Below are 17,955 nucleotides of genomic sequence, written 5' to 3'. Positions count from 1 at the left end.
AAAACCGTTGTTGAAAATTAGTTTTATGAACTCGAGACAATATTCAAAGTTCTGCTCTTTGCAAACCGGGCCGACCCTAAGATATATGGGAGATTAAGCAGCTTTGAAAATAGGGTCTTCCTGTATATATTTTTGGGATTTTTATTGATAAATCTATTTTAGAGTTGTTATAACCCATTAGGTCCACAAAGGAATATTATAACCTGATTAGTCGCATAAACTTTTCTTTTTATTCCATAAGGTCCATTTTTTTAATTTAATATGTTTACTTGGACTATTTTGCCCTTATATATATATATATATATATATGTACAGTGTTAATACATATTACGTTGCCTGTTTCTTCGCTGATTCAGTTTGGCAGTTTCTATTTTACACTTTTCATCATCATTCCAATTCGGAGGGATACGTTTCTATTTTGCATGCTAGTTCCAAGGCTTGGATGTGCTAGGGTTTCATTCTTGCTGTTGTAGTCTGGTTCGGTGATTTTCGAGTGAAGACGACGAAGAGGAAGGTGTTCGGTTGTCACATTTTCTGGACTATAACTAGTTCAAATCAGTTGTTTTCGAGTTTCTGGACGATTGTCGGATTGCATGATTAAGGTTAGTATCAATTTGGTTATGAATACATATTCAGTTTATGGTTTCATTCATATGATGGATCAGATGCTCTGTTTTTTTTTTTTATTGATATGGATCGGATGCTCTGTTTTTTCAATTATATGCATTTTACGTGGTCTTGTGGAAGGGAGTTCATTCAGATTATGTGAAGAATGTGTAGTTCTCATTTTACTTTGATGTATCCATAATGAGGCTCTGTGTGGATAATATAATTCAGAGTATATGTATTAATGTGAATGTTTACATTTTGGAAATGTGGAATATGTGAAGAATGTAGATGTTCTCATTTTAAATTGATGTTTGCTTATGAGACTCTGTGTGTGTGATATAATTCAGAGTATATGTGTCAATGTAAATGTTGACATCTTGTTAATATTATGTGAAGATTGTTGATGTTCTCATTTTACTTTGATGTTTGCCTAATGAGACTCTGCGTGGGTGATATAATTCGAAGAATATGTATATGTGTCAATGTGAATGTTCATATCTTCTTAATGTGAATTATGGATTTAGCACTTGAATTGTACACATAGTCATCTAATTTTTGCACAATGTGAATTTTCATATCAATTTTGATTACTGTTCATTGTTGTGTTTTTGTGTTTTTACAGGAGATGGATACCTTTATGATGTTGGTGTGTACATATGGTTGTAGTACAACTGTAATAAATGTTTCCCGCGCATTGTGTTATTCTCGTTTGGTGGAGTGTTTGTGTGAAAAATGGGATGAGTTGTCTGCTGGTTCTATTTCATTGTTCTGTAAACTACCTGGGATTAATAAGTGTGATTTGGACAATGAGGAAGAATTTCAGAACATGTTACTGCTTGCTAAATCAATGGGGGTACAACATGTAGAAGTTGTGGTTGAGTTGAAAAGTGATATTGGTCAGTCAAGTAGCTCGGGATTGCTAGGTGTAGGGGTTGAGGAAGAAATTGATGCACTACGGAGATTTTACCATCATAAGGAAAAAGTGTTGTTGTCAGTCTCTTAGGCAAATGGTATTACGTATGTGGGACAACGGTTTGTTGGAGGTGCACAAGAATTTCGTGATGTTTTATGTAAGTATGCCATCCAATTTGGGTTTCAGTTTACATACGTCAAGAACGAGACAACAAGAGTTACTGCTGTATGTGCAATGCGGGAGGAGAGAGGCTACTTGTGGGCTATACATTGTGGAGCACAACAAGCAAATGGTTTTTTCTATATCAAGAGGTTTAGTGATGTGCATAGTTGTGGTACGGATGTCCGAACATCGAAGAATCCGCGAGTTAGTTCGGATTTGGTGTCAAGTACCATATCTGAAATTGTGAGGGACAAGCCGTTGACTCGGCCGTGTGATGTGGTGACTATTTTGAAGAGGGATTATGGGCTAGATGTAAGTTACCATGTCGTATGGTTGGGTGTGGAGAAAGCAAAGGCTGGAATTTATAGAGATTACTCATTATCGTTTGACCAGCTGCGGTGGTATTCGGATGCTGTGATGCAGTACAATTCGGGGAGTTATGTCAATATTGACTATGATACGAGTAGTCAACAGTTTTGTCGTTTCTTTGTGTCATTCGTTGCGTGTATTTTTGGGTTCAATTTTCGTCGGCCTTTATTATTTCTCGATGGAACATTCCTCAAAGGAAAGTACAAAGGTCAGCTACTTGCGGCAACAGCGAAAGACGAAAACAATGGTTAGTATTTTTTTTAGTTGTCTATTCATGTCAATATTCACATTGAGCAGCATAGTCTGGACAAATGAGTGAATGATAAATTATAAGTAATGTGAACATTGACATTAGTATGCACTAATGTGAATGTTCACATCTGTGTCTGCTAATGACAGTAATGTGAACATTCACATTATTATACACTGATGTGAATATTCACATCAATGTATACTAATGTCAGTTGATCCATTAATGAACAATACTATGAATATTCACATTATCAATGACTCAACAATCAACAATGAATTATTAATGGTCGTTAATATGAATGTTCACATCATTGATGTTTATGAACTTGAATCAAAAAATAACAATAGTAATAGGGCAATGTAGATATAAACATTCACATGACCTGTTTCGTTTGTATTGTTTTCTATTCACTTTGGAATATTGTGAACAGTTGTGTATTGGTGTTGTGTTGTAGGTCTGTTTCCTGTTGCATTTGCGATTGTTGATTCAGAGACCACGGCCAATTGGTCGTGGTTCTTGCATGAACTTGGGAAGGTTGTTGATGGTAAGTGCCAAATTACTTTTATTTAGGATCGTAATCTTGGTCTGTTAGAAGCTATGCCAAAGGTGTTCGCATCGGCTTATCACGGTTATTGCTTACAACACTTGAAGAGCAATTTAAGAGACTGGATGAAAGGAATTGATAATGGATTCAGGGATCACCTAGTAAGTAGTTTGGGTGACTGTGCTTACGAGCCAACTGTGGTAGGGTTCCATGAAAAGCTTGCAAAATTAAAAGAGGAGGGTAAACAACGAGCACATAATTTTTTCAAGGACTTGGCACCTGAGCACTGGGCAAATTCATACTTCAGGTAATAATAGTTTCCTAAAGTGTTCCATTTGTCAAGTTTAGAATGATAGCGATGTGAATTTTCAGTTTGGAATGGTAACAATCTTCCAATTGTGTTTCATGTTCAATGTAAATGATGTGAATGTTCACATCTGCTAATGATGACTGATGTGAATGATGTGAATGTTCACATCTGTTAATTTTTCAAACAGTCATGCAATGTATTACAGATTTGAATGTTGACATCTGTCATATTTTGTTGTTGTTAACATTCACATCTGTCTATCATTTAAGTTGATGTTAATGTTCACATCTGTCTATCATTTAAGTTGATGTTAATGTTCACTGTGAATGATGTTAATGTTCACATCTGTCAACGTGAATGTTCAGACCTGTTAAATTTCATATTGTAAAATGTTTGTGATATTGTGCAGGGGCATGCGTTATGGGGAGATGACATCCAATGCGGCAGAGTCATTTAATAACTGGATTAAAGAACCACGTAATCTTCCTATCACTCAAATGGTGGACACAATTCGTACTCAGTTGATGCGGCAAATGTCTGCACAGCATGGCCAAGCAAACAAATGGAATGAGCTTATTTGTCCTACATTCGAAACAAGGCTTATGGATCCATTCAATGACAGCAGGTCTTGGCAAGTTAGCAAAGTCAATGAGGATGTGTTTGAAGTTCATTCGATACCATCTGTTATAGTTGATGTTGCAAGGCGTACATGTTCTTGCTTCAAATGGCAAATCAACGGATTCCCATGTGACCATGTTGTTATTGTCATTAAGAAGAGCCGCTACAATCTCAATGATTGTGTAGAACATTACTTTCATGTAGAGACATATCGTGCAGCTTATTCGGGTGCCATATTCCCTATACCATCAGTGGAGAAGCCGCTTTTTGATCCCACGGACTTCACTATACACCCACCAACTGTGAAAAGACCACCCGGAAGGCCGAAAAAGAATAGGATCCTATCAAGGGGTGAGAAACTGAAGCAAATACGGTGCGAGAGATGTGATAAGTTGGGGAGCCATAATCGGAAATCATGCAAGGAGCCGATATAGTATGTACATTTTTCATTTCAACATTGTGTTTTACATTGGATTCTTATATTCATTTTTGAAATAAGATTGTGTTGTGTTGGCAAGCAAAATAATGGTTTGGCAAACTTAGTATTTCATTTGTGTTTTTTCTTTTTCTTTTTGGGTACGAAACTAATATTTTGTTAAAGTTGTAATGATGAATACATGATGTGGACATTCACACTTACGTAAAAGAATCATATTATGTGAAAACTTGCACATGGGTTGAACTTTATTACCTTATTGTTGTCAATGTTGACATGAATATAAGCTGTGATGTGAACTTTCACATGCATAGAGATTGACATGGTGTGAACATTCACAACTGTTATGAATGAAAAGAAATGTAAATATTCACACCTGTGTATGTTATCCGTAATGATGTCATGCAAACAATGTGTACATTCCTACACAAAGTATGTGTATTACAGAAAAATCGAGTTCCAAAAATCGCATCAATTATGCTCATCACAATACGGCATTATGAATATCATAAGTGAATATGAACATTCACATTATTATAGTGACTATGAACATTCACATCTGCAAAACATTAGTGCATATGAATATCATAAGTGAATGTTCACATTTGGCTGAGAAGAATAACATTCACAACTGTTATAAACAAGAACAAATGTGAATATTCACACATGTGTATGTGATCCGTAATGATGTCATATAGACATTCATGCAGAAAATATGTGTACTATAGAACAATCGGGTTCAAACCATGCATAAATTATGCTCATCACAGCACAGGAGTATGAATATCATAAATGAGTATGAACATTCACATCGGTGTTGCAACTGTGAACATTCACATCTGTAAAACATTAGTGCATATGAATAGCATAAGTGAATGTTCACATTTGGCAAAGAAGAATACCATTCACAACTGTTATGAATAAGAACAAATGGAAATATTCACACGTGTATGTGATCTATAATGATGTCATGTAGACCAAGTGTACACTCCTGCACAAAATATGTGTATTATAAAACAATCGGGTTCAAACAATCACATAAATTACACTCATAACAACACAGCAGTATAGATATCATAAGTGAATGTGAACATTCACATTAGTGGTGCAACTGTGAACATTCACATCTGTATAACATAACAATACCAAAGGTAGTTCAAAATTCGTAGGTGGCCTTTTCCTATTAATAGATGTTGTATCACTGTTTTACAATCAGTTGTTCCCCCCACCTATAGGTTTTAATGAAGCTCTGATTTCTTATGATTCAAAAAACTATGTACTAACAAATCTCGTAGTCCACACCATTCTGAACTAGTGAGGCTGCCCACAATTTCTTCATGGTATATGTGCGCCCACATGATGTAACATACTGCAGGTCCGCAGTCCACTATGTAAATGCCAAATGGTTTTGATTAGCAATTGACATGTATGTTTGCATAATGGTTATGGAGGATTTGTAAAAAATGTAGCGAGGCTTACGAGTTGTCGCCTTGCTGAGGATAGACATCAACTGCTATGATTGGTTGTGATGGATTTTGGCCTACTAACTTAGTGCATAGCGGTGATGACTCGCCAATAACGCGCACAACATGCTCGATGTACTTCCTCTGTGTAGGGAATTTCAAATTAGGAACCAACAAACATATGTGTGTGTACAGTCATTTAACGCATGAGAACAAGTCATATTTGTGTTCAAAAAGAGCCACTTACAACTTCCTGTGCTTGGTCGATATGCGGGTCATGTATGCCTGTCCTTGGGCACACTGAGTGTTAATGCCTCCACAAATTGTCTTTAGCATCATACACAACTATCGTCCAATGGTACTCATGGTGCCATGGGAATAATAGGTATCTCTCTCCTTGGTAGTTTTTGACATGTGCATCAATGTGTTTACTCCTTTTGCGAGGATGGTACTCTCGTATCACTTTCTGTACACGTTGGACAAATAATTAATGGACTGTGAAGTTTCACATTCACATTAGAAAAAATAAAATGATAGATTTTACCAAACACAAGCTCGTGAAGATGAATGACCCTTCATCTGAAGTTGGGTTGATCACCTCTTGTTGTTCATGTAATAGTTCGGTATATGCATCTATGAGCTGCACAAATATAGGGTCATATTATATTTTTTGTGGTGGGTGAACAATATGTGTCCGTGGCTGTGGGTGTGTGTGTGTGTGTCTCTGTGCATATATGTATGAAGAGTGAATCATCTTCGTAATGGCATACGTTGCTGTGTATCGATTCCTCCTTGATAAGGTTGACAATGTCATCAAAATACACATGTGTAGCCTTCGAGTCTCCTTTCCGCACAAGCAGCCTGTGCATTTTAAACAAACCAATGTGAATATTTACATTGAACAGATTTGAACAAACCAAATAAATAAGCACAGTGATAAATATTGACAATTATGGAATGTGAATGTTAACATTAGGTGTTTGTCCAGTCACTTACTCATCGCCTCCACTCTTTTGTAATGCTTGGACCTTTTGCTTGTCTTGTTTGGACATCTTACTCCAAACTTTGAACTTATTGGTCAAGGTTAATTTTTTTGGCTGCTTCGCTGGTGGGTGTTTCTCCACTTCTTCAACTATTTCGACTGTATGGGGTTGCTTTTGGCCAGGTAAGTCTGGGTACTGGAAGTCAGGCAAGCGATGTTCTTTTCGATCTTTTTCCTTTATACACTTTACCCTAGAAGGTGGGTTGAGATTGTGTTGCATTGAGCTAGGGGGTTGCTTCTATGCCATAGCCTGTGTGACAATGTGGACTGACTGGTCATCGTAAAGGTCCTGAAGAATTGTTTTCTCACATTCTAAATCGATGACCAGTTGCGTTTGCGTTAAGTGTTTTATTTCTTCATCCTTCTGTTCCATGCACTTTTTTATTTTGGTATTCATGTTGGGTGGGCTTGACTGGTTGAACAATTTATGTTCAAGATTAGCTATGACTCTTGCCCTTAACTCCCATGAGAATGGAAGGTGTTTATACTTTGCTTCCCATTGCCTTATGACGCCCCAAGCCTTCCGATTTTCTTTGATGAGCACGTCAATGAAATCAAGTTGGTTTGTGTTTGGTATGACAATAGCTCTCTCATAATGTGGGTTGCTAAACGGACTGTGAATGTCCTCATTACTGTCCTTTAGCTCCACTCCATCCCCAGAAAATTGGGAGTTGCTGCCATTGTGTTGTTCTTCCTTGATGTCAGATAGGTTGGGAGATGTTGTGGCTGGTTCATAAATTTCGGGCTCCGCCTTCAATGTTTTACGCCTAAACTTTTGTAATTCTGTTGGGATTGCAAAGAGTTTGCCGGCATTAACTTGAAAATGAAAAAATTATGTTACTTAACGTATATATTTGGGTGGTGTTATAATGTGAATGTTTTGATCAGTAGTTGAAGGCCCTACCTCATTAAAACCAATATCAGCCAAGGAGGTGGTTTTCATCTTCTTTTGTAAAGCAGTCAGATCCCACTTGACACGGCGAGGAAAAGCATTAGGCTTGTGAGGTTGTAGGATGGTTGTGTGCTCACACAACCAATACTTCAATAAAACAACAAAGACATATGTTATTTACCATTTGCATATTAATCTGAACATATGTGAACATTAATAACAGTGGCACTGTTGTGAACATTCACAGTAGTATATCATGAGTGAATATGAACATTCGCATCAGTGGTACAGATGTGAACATTCACATCTGTGAAACATAAGTGCCTATGGACATTCACATCTGTGGTGCAGATGTGAATGTTCATAGTTGGCTTAGATGAACAACACTGAAGGACATGTGAATGTTATTAGTTGACAACATGGGTACTTACCATCAATAACATGACACAGCCGGTGACTTTTGCGGGGTTTTTGTCATTTTGGGAAATGGACGATGTCAATGTTGTTCTAATTTGTTTGGCCCAATCATATTCTTGCATGCTTTCCAATGGGACCATATGTGCGTAGTAGCCCCATCCTATTGTCTCTCTGCTTGTTGAGAAAAAAAGTTTTTGGCAAGCATACATGCAGACTAGTCGGGGGACTTCTTCGTTGTCATCTTTCTTTTTGCCTTTCAATGCCTCGGTCAAAAGGGTGCGTACCCATTTTGAAGTCAACTGGCTAACATGTTTGCACCTTTTGTTTATAATGCCAGTCTTTGGTTTCGCACCGTATGATATGTCCATCGGCTTGCTGCCACAGTCCACACCGAAAATCTGCTTGATGTTGCTATCGTGTATGTTCATCTTCTTCTCCCCAATGTAGAAGGCATCTTTTGAAGCTTTGTACATTTGTAGGACATGCACAACAATATCATCATACTTCATGCATTTGTCAAGGTTGATCTCATTGTTTCTCAATGCATCTAACAAATGCCAAAAAGGTGTTTGTTGCAGGCAGGCAAGTCGTGCTTGTGTGAATTTCGTGCTTTTCATTAATTTCACCAGTCCACTCATGTTAGATCTGTAGTTCACACGCCGCATGTCAACTTTGCTGCTAGTATTTGCAAGTGGGCTTTCTTCCTTGACATGGTACTCATCTCTCTTTCTCTTTGAGGTTTTCTTTTGTGCAAGATCTACAAAATGGAGGATTTTAAAAAAATTAAGTCAAGGCTCATGTGATTAGCATAGTGGAACAGATGTGAACATTCACAGCATTGCCACTAATGTGCATGTTCATAGTTATGTGGATGGGTGTGAATGACCACAGTTTGTGTGTGGATGTGAATATCCACATCTGTAAATGGATGTGTATGTTGACTGTGTCAAAATTTGCCAAAACATGTTCAATCCATGTGAATGTTCACAGCATTGAACAACAACACAATAACATCTGGATTTATTTGATTACCCAAAAATTTTCAATCAATGTGAATGGCCACAGCTTTCAACCAGTAAGGAAAACATTCACAAAGGTTGGAAAAAATTCTAACCCAATACCTATGCATTGACCAAACATCTTAAATCCATGTGAATGTTCACAACATAGAACAACACCACCAATAATATCTGATTATCCAACATTTTCAATGAATGTGAATGCTCACATCTTTCAATAACAACAACAACAACAACAACAGAATTTTCAATCAATGTGAATGTTTACATCTTTCAACAACAACAACAAAAACAGAATTTGCCAAAAACATTTTCAGTCCATGTGAATGTTTACAGCATTGAACAATAATCCAATAACATCTGGAATTATTTGATTGCCCAAAAATTTTCAATCAATGTGAATGGTCACAGCTTTCAACCGGCAAGGCAAACATTCACAAAGCTTGGAAAAAAATCTGAATATCCCTATGCATTGGCCAAACATTTTAAATCCATGTGAATGTTCACAGTATAGAACAATGCCACCAATAATATCTTATTATCCGAACATTTTCAATGAATGTGAATGTTAACATCTTTCAACAACTACAACAGCAGAATTTTCAATGAATGTGAATGTTCACATCTTTTAACAACAACAACAAAAACAGAATTTGTCAAAACATTTTCAATCCATGTGAATGTTCACAGCATGAACAACAACCCAATAACATCTGCAATTATTTGATTACCCAAAAATTTTTAATCAATGTGAATGTTCACAGCTTTCAACAGCAACCACAACAGAATGAACAATATGGACTCCTATATATTGTATGCATACAAACAGAGCATATTTGTACAAGTTCACAGTGTTGTTTGTTGATAAAGAGATTTAGGGTTTAAATACAAGAATGAGTATAATGCTTACGTTTTTTGCCCATTTCAATGGTTGCGTTGTCACAGATAGTCGTCGAAGGTGATTTTGACGAAGATAGACCTTACAGATATTCAGCAATGGTGAATCCACGATTTGGGCGACCGACGGTGTAAGGACGACGAAGAAGATGATGAGACAATGCGACGATGCGATGATGGAACGAAGTCAGTCTTCTGGGCGTTGAGGTGATATGGAATACGGATTGGGATTTCTGGAATGTAGAGATATTGTGCATGATTTCCTACGCAAGAATAGAGGAAGAGAGACAATTATTAGATTCAAAGAGAGAGAGAGAGGGGCGTGTTTGTTTGAGGGTTTTTTTGGTCTTTTGGTATGAAATGGACCTAATGGAATATTCAAAAATATTTTGGGTTTTATGGAATAAAACTTTTACAAATAGGATTTATCAAAAAAGAGCCCTATATTTTTTTATAAAAGAAAGTACGCATAAGGTAAAAAGTTATCGATAATTTTTTTACTATTTAGTAGTTACAAAAAGTTTCCTCATACATATAATCATTAAAATTTATTTTCATATATTAAGATATACAAAAATCATTACAAAGACTCAAAAAAGATAAAATAAGGTCTTGTTATTTTATAGTTTAGCAATAATCAACACAAACAACATAATTCACTAATATTTGACAATGAAATTATATTATTGTAATATGATATCTGATAACACAATCACAATCCACACAAATCACAATCCACTAATTATTTGATAACAAAACACAAATTATTGGGGAAAAAATAGGGAGAAAAAACTAAGGCAAAATTATTCAATTAAATTATGATAAAGAGAGAGGGGGAAAAATTAGGGCAAACAAAATTTACAAAAAGAAATTAGGGTAAAATTATTCAATTAAAATATGATAAAGAAAGATAGCAAAAAAAATTAAGATAAAGTTATTTATTCTATTAAATTCTTGACATTAGACTCTATTTGGACTCATTATATCATATATATTTGTTTGGACTAATTATATAAATTTTTAATTGGGCCTAACAATGATTATATATATATATATATTTTTTTTAATTTGGCCCAACATATTTTTTTGAGGGACCTTTCAAACTAGGTCTCAAACAATAAAAAAATATTAAGCTTTGAACTTTCAATCTAATATAAAACTAATAAATTTGAGGCCTTATTTTGGACCAAAATTTGGGGCCGTAGGCACATGCCTTAGTGGCCTTAGCCCAGTGCAGGCCCTGCTTGCAGAAGTGCTCAATGATCAAAGAACAGACAACTTTGTCAAGAAAGAAACCACGTCTCACCAGGGCCGGCCCTAATATTTATGGGGCCTTAGGTGGACTTTGAAGTAGGGCCCTCTTACATATATCTTTTAATAAAAAAAATTATGGATAAAGTAAAATGCTACTAATAATTTTTTTATTATTTAGTAGCTACAAAAAGTTTCCTTATACATATAATCATTAAAATTTATTTTCATGTATTAAGATATAAAAAAATATTATAATGACTCAAAAAAAATAAAATAGGGTCTTGTTATTTTATAATTTAGCAATAATCAACATAAACAACATAATTTACTGATGTCTGATAATGAAATGATTATGTTACGGTAATATAATATATAATAACACAATCATAATCCAAACAAATGACAATCCACTAATTATTTGATAACAAAACACAAATTATTGGGAAAAAAAATTGGGAGAAAAAAACTAAAGCAAAATTATTCAATTAAATTATGATAAAGAGAGAAGGCAAAAAAATTAGGGCAAACAAAATTAATGAAAAGAAATTAGGATAAAATTACTCAATTAAAATATGATAAAGAGAGATGGCAAAAAAATTAAGATAAAGATATTTATTCTATTAAATTCTTGACATTAGACTCTATTTGGACTCATTATATCATATATATTTGTTTGGACTAATTATATAAATTTTTAATTGGGCCTAACAATGATTATATACATATATATATTTTTGGGGGACTTACTAGCCGATCCCATAGAAGTAAATTAATACTGGCCAAGTCCTGTCTTATTTCCGTTTCCAATTTTACCCTTTAATATCACACCACATGCGTGAAACAAAGAAACTGCTCACGAGTTCTCCCCTGTGAGCCCTTCCCTATATGTTGTCTTCCTTTTGTTCCTTATATATTGTTCCTTTTGTTCTCTCATACTCACATACATACACACTCACTCACTAATTCATAAAATCACATCCACACACTTACTAATTCACAAAAACAAATTCACAATAATTTAGTAGTGATAAATTTATCACTGATAAACATACTCATATACATACACACTCACTTACTAATTCACAAAAATAAATTTACAAAATATTCAACAGTGATAAATTTATCACTAGTTCAAACAGTGTTTTCTACTTTTACCCCTACACTCAACACTATAACTCAAAAATTTCAGTGATAAATTCACAAAAACAAACTTATCACTGGTTTAAACAATGACAAATTTCAGTGATAAATTCACAAAAACAAACTTATTATTGGTTTAAATAGTGATAAATTCACAAAATCAAACTTATCACTGGCTTATCACTGATTTAAACAAATTTGTCACTGATTTATCACTAGTTTAAACAAATTTATCACTGGTTTAAATAGATTTGTCACTGGGATCTTCCCCCAATATACAGAGAGAGAGAGAGAGAGAAGAACAAAGAGCATAGATCCTAGATCTAGAGGTGGAGGCAACGACGACTATGGAGGTGGAGGCAGCAGTTGTCGGCAACGACGGTGGAGGTGGAGGGGGAGGCGAAGACGTCAGTGGAGGTAGAAGTAATGGTGAAAGTGGAAGAAGATGCCGGTTGAGGTTGCCGGCAATGATGACAGTGGAGGCGGCGGTGGTTGGCAATAGTGGAGATGGCAATGGTCGCTGATGGAGGAATGTGTAAAGAGAGAGAGAACGCTTCTTTTTTATTTTCATTTTTCAGCTTTCATCTCACAGATCCGGATATAAAATATGAGGACAAAAATGGAATAAACAAAAATGTTCAGGACCTACAGGTAAAAGAGTCTTCATTAAGGACCTGTTGGGTAATAATCCTTACAAACAGGACTGGCCCGTAAAAATCCCTATATTTTTTAATTTGGCCCAATAGATTTTTTTGACTGGCCTTTTAGATTAGGTCTCAAACAATAAAAAAAGATTGAGTTTTAAACTTTAAATGTAATATAAAACTAATAAATTTGGGGCCTTAGTTTGGGGCTAAATTTGGGTCCCTAAGCATAGGCCTTAGGGGCCTTAACCCAGTGCTGGCCCTGCTTGCAGAAGTGCTTAATGATCAAAGAACAGACAACTTTGTCAAGAAAGAAACAACGTCTCTCCAAGGTCGGCCATGATATTTATGGAGCCTTAGGCAGGCTTTGAAAGTAGGATCATGTTACCTATATTTTTTAATAAAAAAAAATTACAAATAAAGTAAAAAGCTACCAATATTTTTTTATTATTTAGTAGTTACAAAAAGTTTTCTTATACATATAATAATTAAATTTTATTTTCATATATTAAGATATAAAAAAACCATTACAAAGACTCAAAAAATATAAAATAGGGTCTTATTGTTTTATAGTTTAGCAATAATCAACACAAACAACATAATTCACTGATATCTGATAATGAAATGATTATGTTATTGTAATATGATATATGATAACACAATCATAATCCACACAAATCACAATCCACTAATTATTTGATAACAAAAGACAAATTATTGGGGAGAAAAAATTGGGAGAAAAAATTAATGGAAACCAAGAATAAGAAAACTTTGCTGGAAAGAGTTTGACGAAGCCTTAACTTCCCAAATAAATGCTATGTAGATCCTATCGGAATCTCGGGGGGCCTAGCCCTTTGGTGGGTGGACGGAGTTGGGTTAGATGTCCGTTTTAAATCCAAAAACATTTTCGGTTATATTATTTCGGCTCAAGAAAGGGGTAATTGGGCAGCTTAATTCATCTATGCTCCTCCTTGTAGGCAGGAAATGAGAGTGTTCTTGACCTATTTGACTACTATGGCTAAGGAGATGCAATATCCTTGGTTATGTGTTGGTGACCTCAATCAAGTGGGGATCCATTTGGGAAAAGCAAGGTGGCAGGGAATGCAATAGCACTCAACTGACTGAATTTTGAGAAATGACATCGGATTGTGAACTGGTGGATTTGGGATTTAAGGGGAATGTTTTTACCTGGTCCAGCAATCAGAGTGGCGTAGATAATGTCCGAGAACGCTTAGATCGGGCATTTGCGACAGTTAGATGTAGGGATTTATTCCCGAACGCTCAAGTTTTTCATGATAGCTGCTTTGGATCAGACCACTGCCCCTTGGTGCTTAATTGCGAGGTTCCTTTGGTTCGGGTCCCACGAATGTTCCGTTTTGAATCCCTTTGGACTACTAGTCCTAATTGTGCGAGCACAGTGCAGTCTGCATGGGATCATGACCAATCGGGCTCTCATATGTTTACACTTGTCTAGCGTTTAAAGAGATGTCAACGAAGGCTACGGGCATAGAGTGGTCAGGAGTTTGGAAATGGCAAAAGGCAAATAGATGTCTTTCGAGAGCAGATTGCATGGGTTCAGAGCCAAACTTATTCACTGGAAAATGAAGCCCTTCAGAAGGATTTATTTCACGAACTAGAATTAGTCATGAAAAGAGAAAGATCGTAATTCAGCCTTCTTTCATGCGACCATCAATCAACGGCGTCAACGGAATTAGATTCTACAGTTAAAGGACGAAACTGGCAGATTACTAACTACTGAGACGGAAATTAATGCCCACTTGTTTGACTATTTTTCGAATCTTTTTTCTGGAGATGGCGGGGGTAGCCCTGAGGCTGCTTTAGAGGCGGTGGAAAGGGTCATTACCGATAACATGAATTCTCATTAAGAAGGTAACGGATGAGGAAGTCAGGTCAGTGGTTTTTCAGCTGGGTTCTTTAAAAGCTCCTGGGCCGAATGGATTTCTTGGTTTTTTCTATCATAAGCATTGGGATATCGTAGGACCATCAGTGTGTCAAGCAGTGAGAAGCTTTTTTCAGGAGGGGTCATTTGCTAAAGGAGCTCAATCATACTAATTTGGTCCTGATTCCTACAGTTCAAGCTCCTGAAACTCTGTTGCAATTTCGACCAATCAGTCTTTGCAATTTTAGCTTGAAAGTCATTACTCAAATTCTTGCTAACAGATTAAAGGGGATTTTAAGGACGATCATCACGCCAAATCAGTCGGCCTTTGTGTGTCGGGTAGGTTGATTCAAGATAACATAATTGTGGCCCATGAGGCGTTTTATGCCTTGAAACTCTGAAAAGGTAAAAGGGAGGACATGGCACTTAAAGTTGATTTCAACAAAGCATATGATCGTGTACATTGGAGCATTTTGCGAGTTTTGTTGGACAAAATGGGGTTCCATTCCAAATGGGTGTACATTGGAGCATTTTACGAGCTTTGTTGGACAAAATGGGGTTCCATTCCAAATAGGTTCAGTGGATAATGGAGTGCGTTACTACAGTATCCTTTTCGATTATAGTCAATGGGGTAAACGAACAAGTTTTTTCCCGTCAAGGGGTTTACGGCAGGGGGATCCCTTATCTCCCTATTTGTTCATTCTCGTTATGGATGTCTTTTCGAAGTTGATTGCCCGAAGCGTGCAAGCGGGAAGACTGTCTGGCCTAAGAATTCGGAGGGGCTGCCCCACCCTCTTGCACTTGTTTTTTGCGGATGATGCAGTGTTATTTTTAAGGCCACAATCGAAGAGTGTCAGGAGGTTGGCCGTTTGTTGCAACTATATGGGGATGCTTCAGGACAATCAGTGAACTTTGATAAATCGGGGGTGCAATTCTTTGGCAATATCTCCCCCTCTTGGCAGGCAGAGATTAGTGAGTTCTTAAGGATCCCAAGAATAAAGGCCACTGCGAGATATCTGGGGCTGCCTTCTTGTTGGGGCCGTTCTAAGGCGGAAGCCTTCAACTTTTTATGTGAAAAAGTTTTATCCAAGTTACAAGGGTGGAAGGCTAAGTTACTCTCCCATGCAGGTCATGAAGTCCTTATTAAAGTTGTGGCCCAGGCACTGCCTACCTATGCAATAGCGTGTTTCCTATTTCCCAATAAGCTGTGCGATAAGCTAAGCTCCTATATCCGAAATTTCTGGTGGAAGGGTAATCTAGAGAAGAGGGGTATTCATTGGTGCTGCTGGAGTCGGTTATGTCTGAATAAAAACAATGGTGGTTTGGGATTCCGGGACTTTCAGGCCTTTAACAGAGCACTCCTTGCCCGCAAAGGATGGAGATTAGTCAAGTATCCGGATTCTTTATTTGCACAAATTATGAAAGGTATTTATTACCCCCGTTCGAATTCTTGTCATGCTTCTAGGGGTCCGCGACCTTCATGGGCATGGGTAAGTTTGCTACAGGGCAGAGAAGTTCTTAATGGAGGGCTTCGATGGCAAGTTTTGAATGGCCAATCAATTAATTTTTGGGAAGATCGATGGATTCCTTCCATCCCGAGATTTAAAGTGCACAGGGCCAAACCCTCTGGGACAGTGGTGCAGACGGTCAGTGAGGCGATTGATCCTACTCGACAAATGTGGGATGAGACTCAACTTCGAACTCTGGTTTCTAATATGGACTGTGATGCCATCCTCTCCATCCTGGTTGCGCTGAAGAAAGGTATGGACATTCTGGTGTGGCACCATGATTCAAAGGGCTGCTAAACTGTGAAATCGGGGTACCAAGAAGCAGTGAAGCAAGCGCATATTCGGCGTAATTTGCCTGGCTCTTCCACAGACTGGTCTGCGAAGGAATGGAAGTTGGCATGGAGTTTAAATTTGCCTCCAAAACTTAAACACTTTGTATGGCGGATTTATCATAATGCCTTGGCAACCAAACAAAATCTGTAGCGGAGGCATTGTGCCCACTCTACTGTCTGTCTTATCTGTTTGTCTACGGTGGAGGCAATAGAACACCTTTTATTTGGATGTGAATGGGCTAAAAGGGTCTGGTTTGGCAGCGAGGTGGGCTTCCGATGTGATGAGCTTGATTTGGGATCTATTCAGTCTTGTTTGGGCAAGCTATTTGCATCCCTGGGTACTGCTAATGTGGGCCGAAAAACGTTGTGCTCTATGGTTTGGGTGGCCTGGTACATTTGGAAGGCTCAAAATGACTACATCTTCAATCACATCCCAGTGGATCCTATTGTGGTAATTGCTACAGCTAAAAAGGAGGAAGTTGGGTTTTTGGCAGCATGTGCGGACATCTCCAACTCTCCAGAACCCGTAGCAAGGGCACAGTGTCCAATGCCGCATTAGGTTCCTCCTCCGAGTGGGTTATGGAAAATTAACTGTGATTCGGCCACTGATTTGTCCAGAAGGAGGGGAGCTATTGCCCTTCTCCTTAGGGATGATAAGGGCAATCTGGTGGATGGCATCGCAGTAAAAATTCGTATGTCAACTGCCTTGCAAAGTGAAGCATCTGCTGTGAGACTTGCATGCTCTATGGCCTGTGCTCTTCATTGCGCCACTGTGGAGGTGGAGAGTGACTGCAAAACAGTCATTCAGCTTTGTGTGTCTGAAAGGGTTCCTCCGTGGGAAATTTGTGCTGTGATGAATAATATTCGGTCCATGGCTGGTAGCGGGGGTTTAGCCTTCAAATGGTGCCCCCGAATCCAGAACAGAGCTGCTAATTGGGTGGCTTCAGCTTGTTTGCGAGATGCTTTGCCTGCTGATTGGGTGTCCAAGCCCCCTGTGGCTTTTGTTGGATGCCTTTAGCTCAATTCTTTGTAGTTGCAGCTTTTCTTGATCAAAAAAAAAAAAAAAAAAAGCTAATTATATAAATTTTTAATTGGGCCTAACAATGATTATATATATATATATATATATATTTTAATTTGGCCCAATAGATTTTTTTGAGGGGCCTTTTAGATTAAGTCTCAAACAATAAAAAAAAGATTGAGTTTCGAACTTTAAATCTAATATAAAACTAA

General features: G+C 37.2%; 1 protein-coding gene across 1 annotated transcript; it reads left to right on the top strand.

Annotated features, from left to right (window-relative positions):
• Positions 1–1,456: 1,456 nt before the first annotated feature.
• On the top strand, positions 1,457–4,212 carry LOC145814073 (uncharacterized). The gene is made up of 5 exons (XM_082910598.1): positions 1,457–1,603; positions 1,709–1,888; positions 2,078–2,300; positions 2,761–2,818; positions 3,570–4,212. Exons 1-5 carry the CDS (start codon positions 1,457–1,459, stop codon positions 4,210–4,212), a joined length of 1,251 nt encoding a protein of 416 aa, XP_082766724.1.
• The last annotated feature ends 13,743 nt before the right edge of the window (positions 4,213–17,955 follow it).

Source organism: Camellia sinensis, unplaced genomic scaffold (assembly GCF_055761805.1).
Source record: "Camellia sinensis isolate YWXY unplaced genomic scaffold, ASM5576180v1 Unanchor1, whole genome shotgun sequence".
In the NCBI taxonomy this organism is placed as follows: Eukaryota; Viridiplantae; Streptophyta; class Magnoliopsida; order Ericales; family Theaceae; genus Camellia; species Camellia sinensis.
This window is presented reverse-complemented; position numbering and strand designations above follow the sequence as displayed.

Excerpts from the sequence above, each read along its gene's own strand:
- LOC145814073 (XM_082910598.1), top strand. The coding sequence starts at position 1,457 with ATGGGGGTACAACATGTAGAAGTTGTGGTTGAGTTGAAAAGTGATATT. Across the intron at positions 2,301-2,760 it reads AGCGAAAGACGAAAACAATG|GTCTGTTTCCTGTTGCATTT; the intron begins GTTAGTATTTTT and ends GTTGTGTTGTAG. Across the intron at positions 2,819-3,569 it reads ACCACGGCCAATTGGTCGTG|GGGCATGCGTTATGGGGAGA; the intron begins GTTCTTGCATGA and ends GATATTGTGCAG.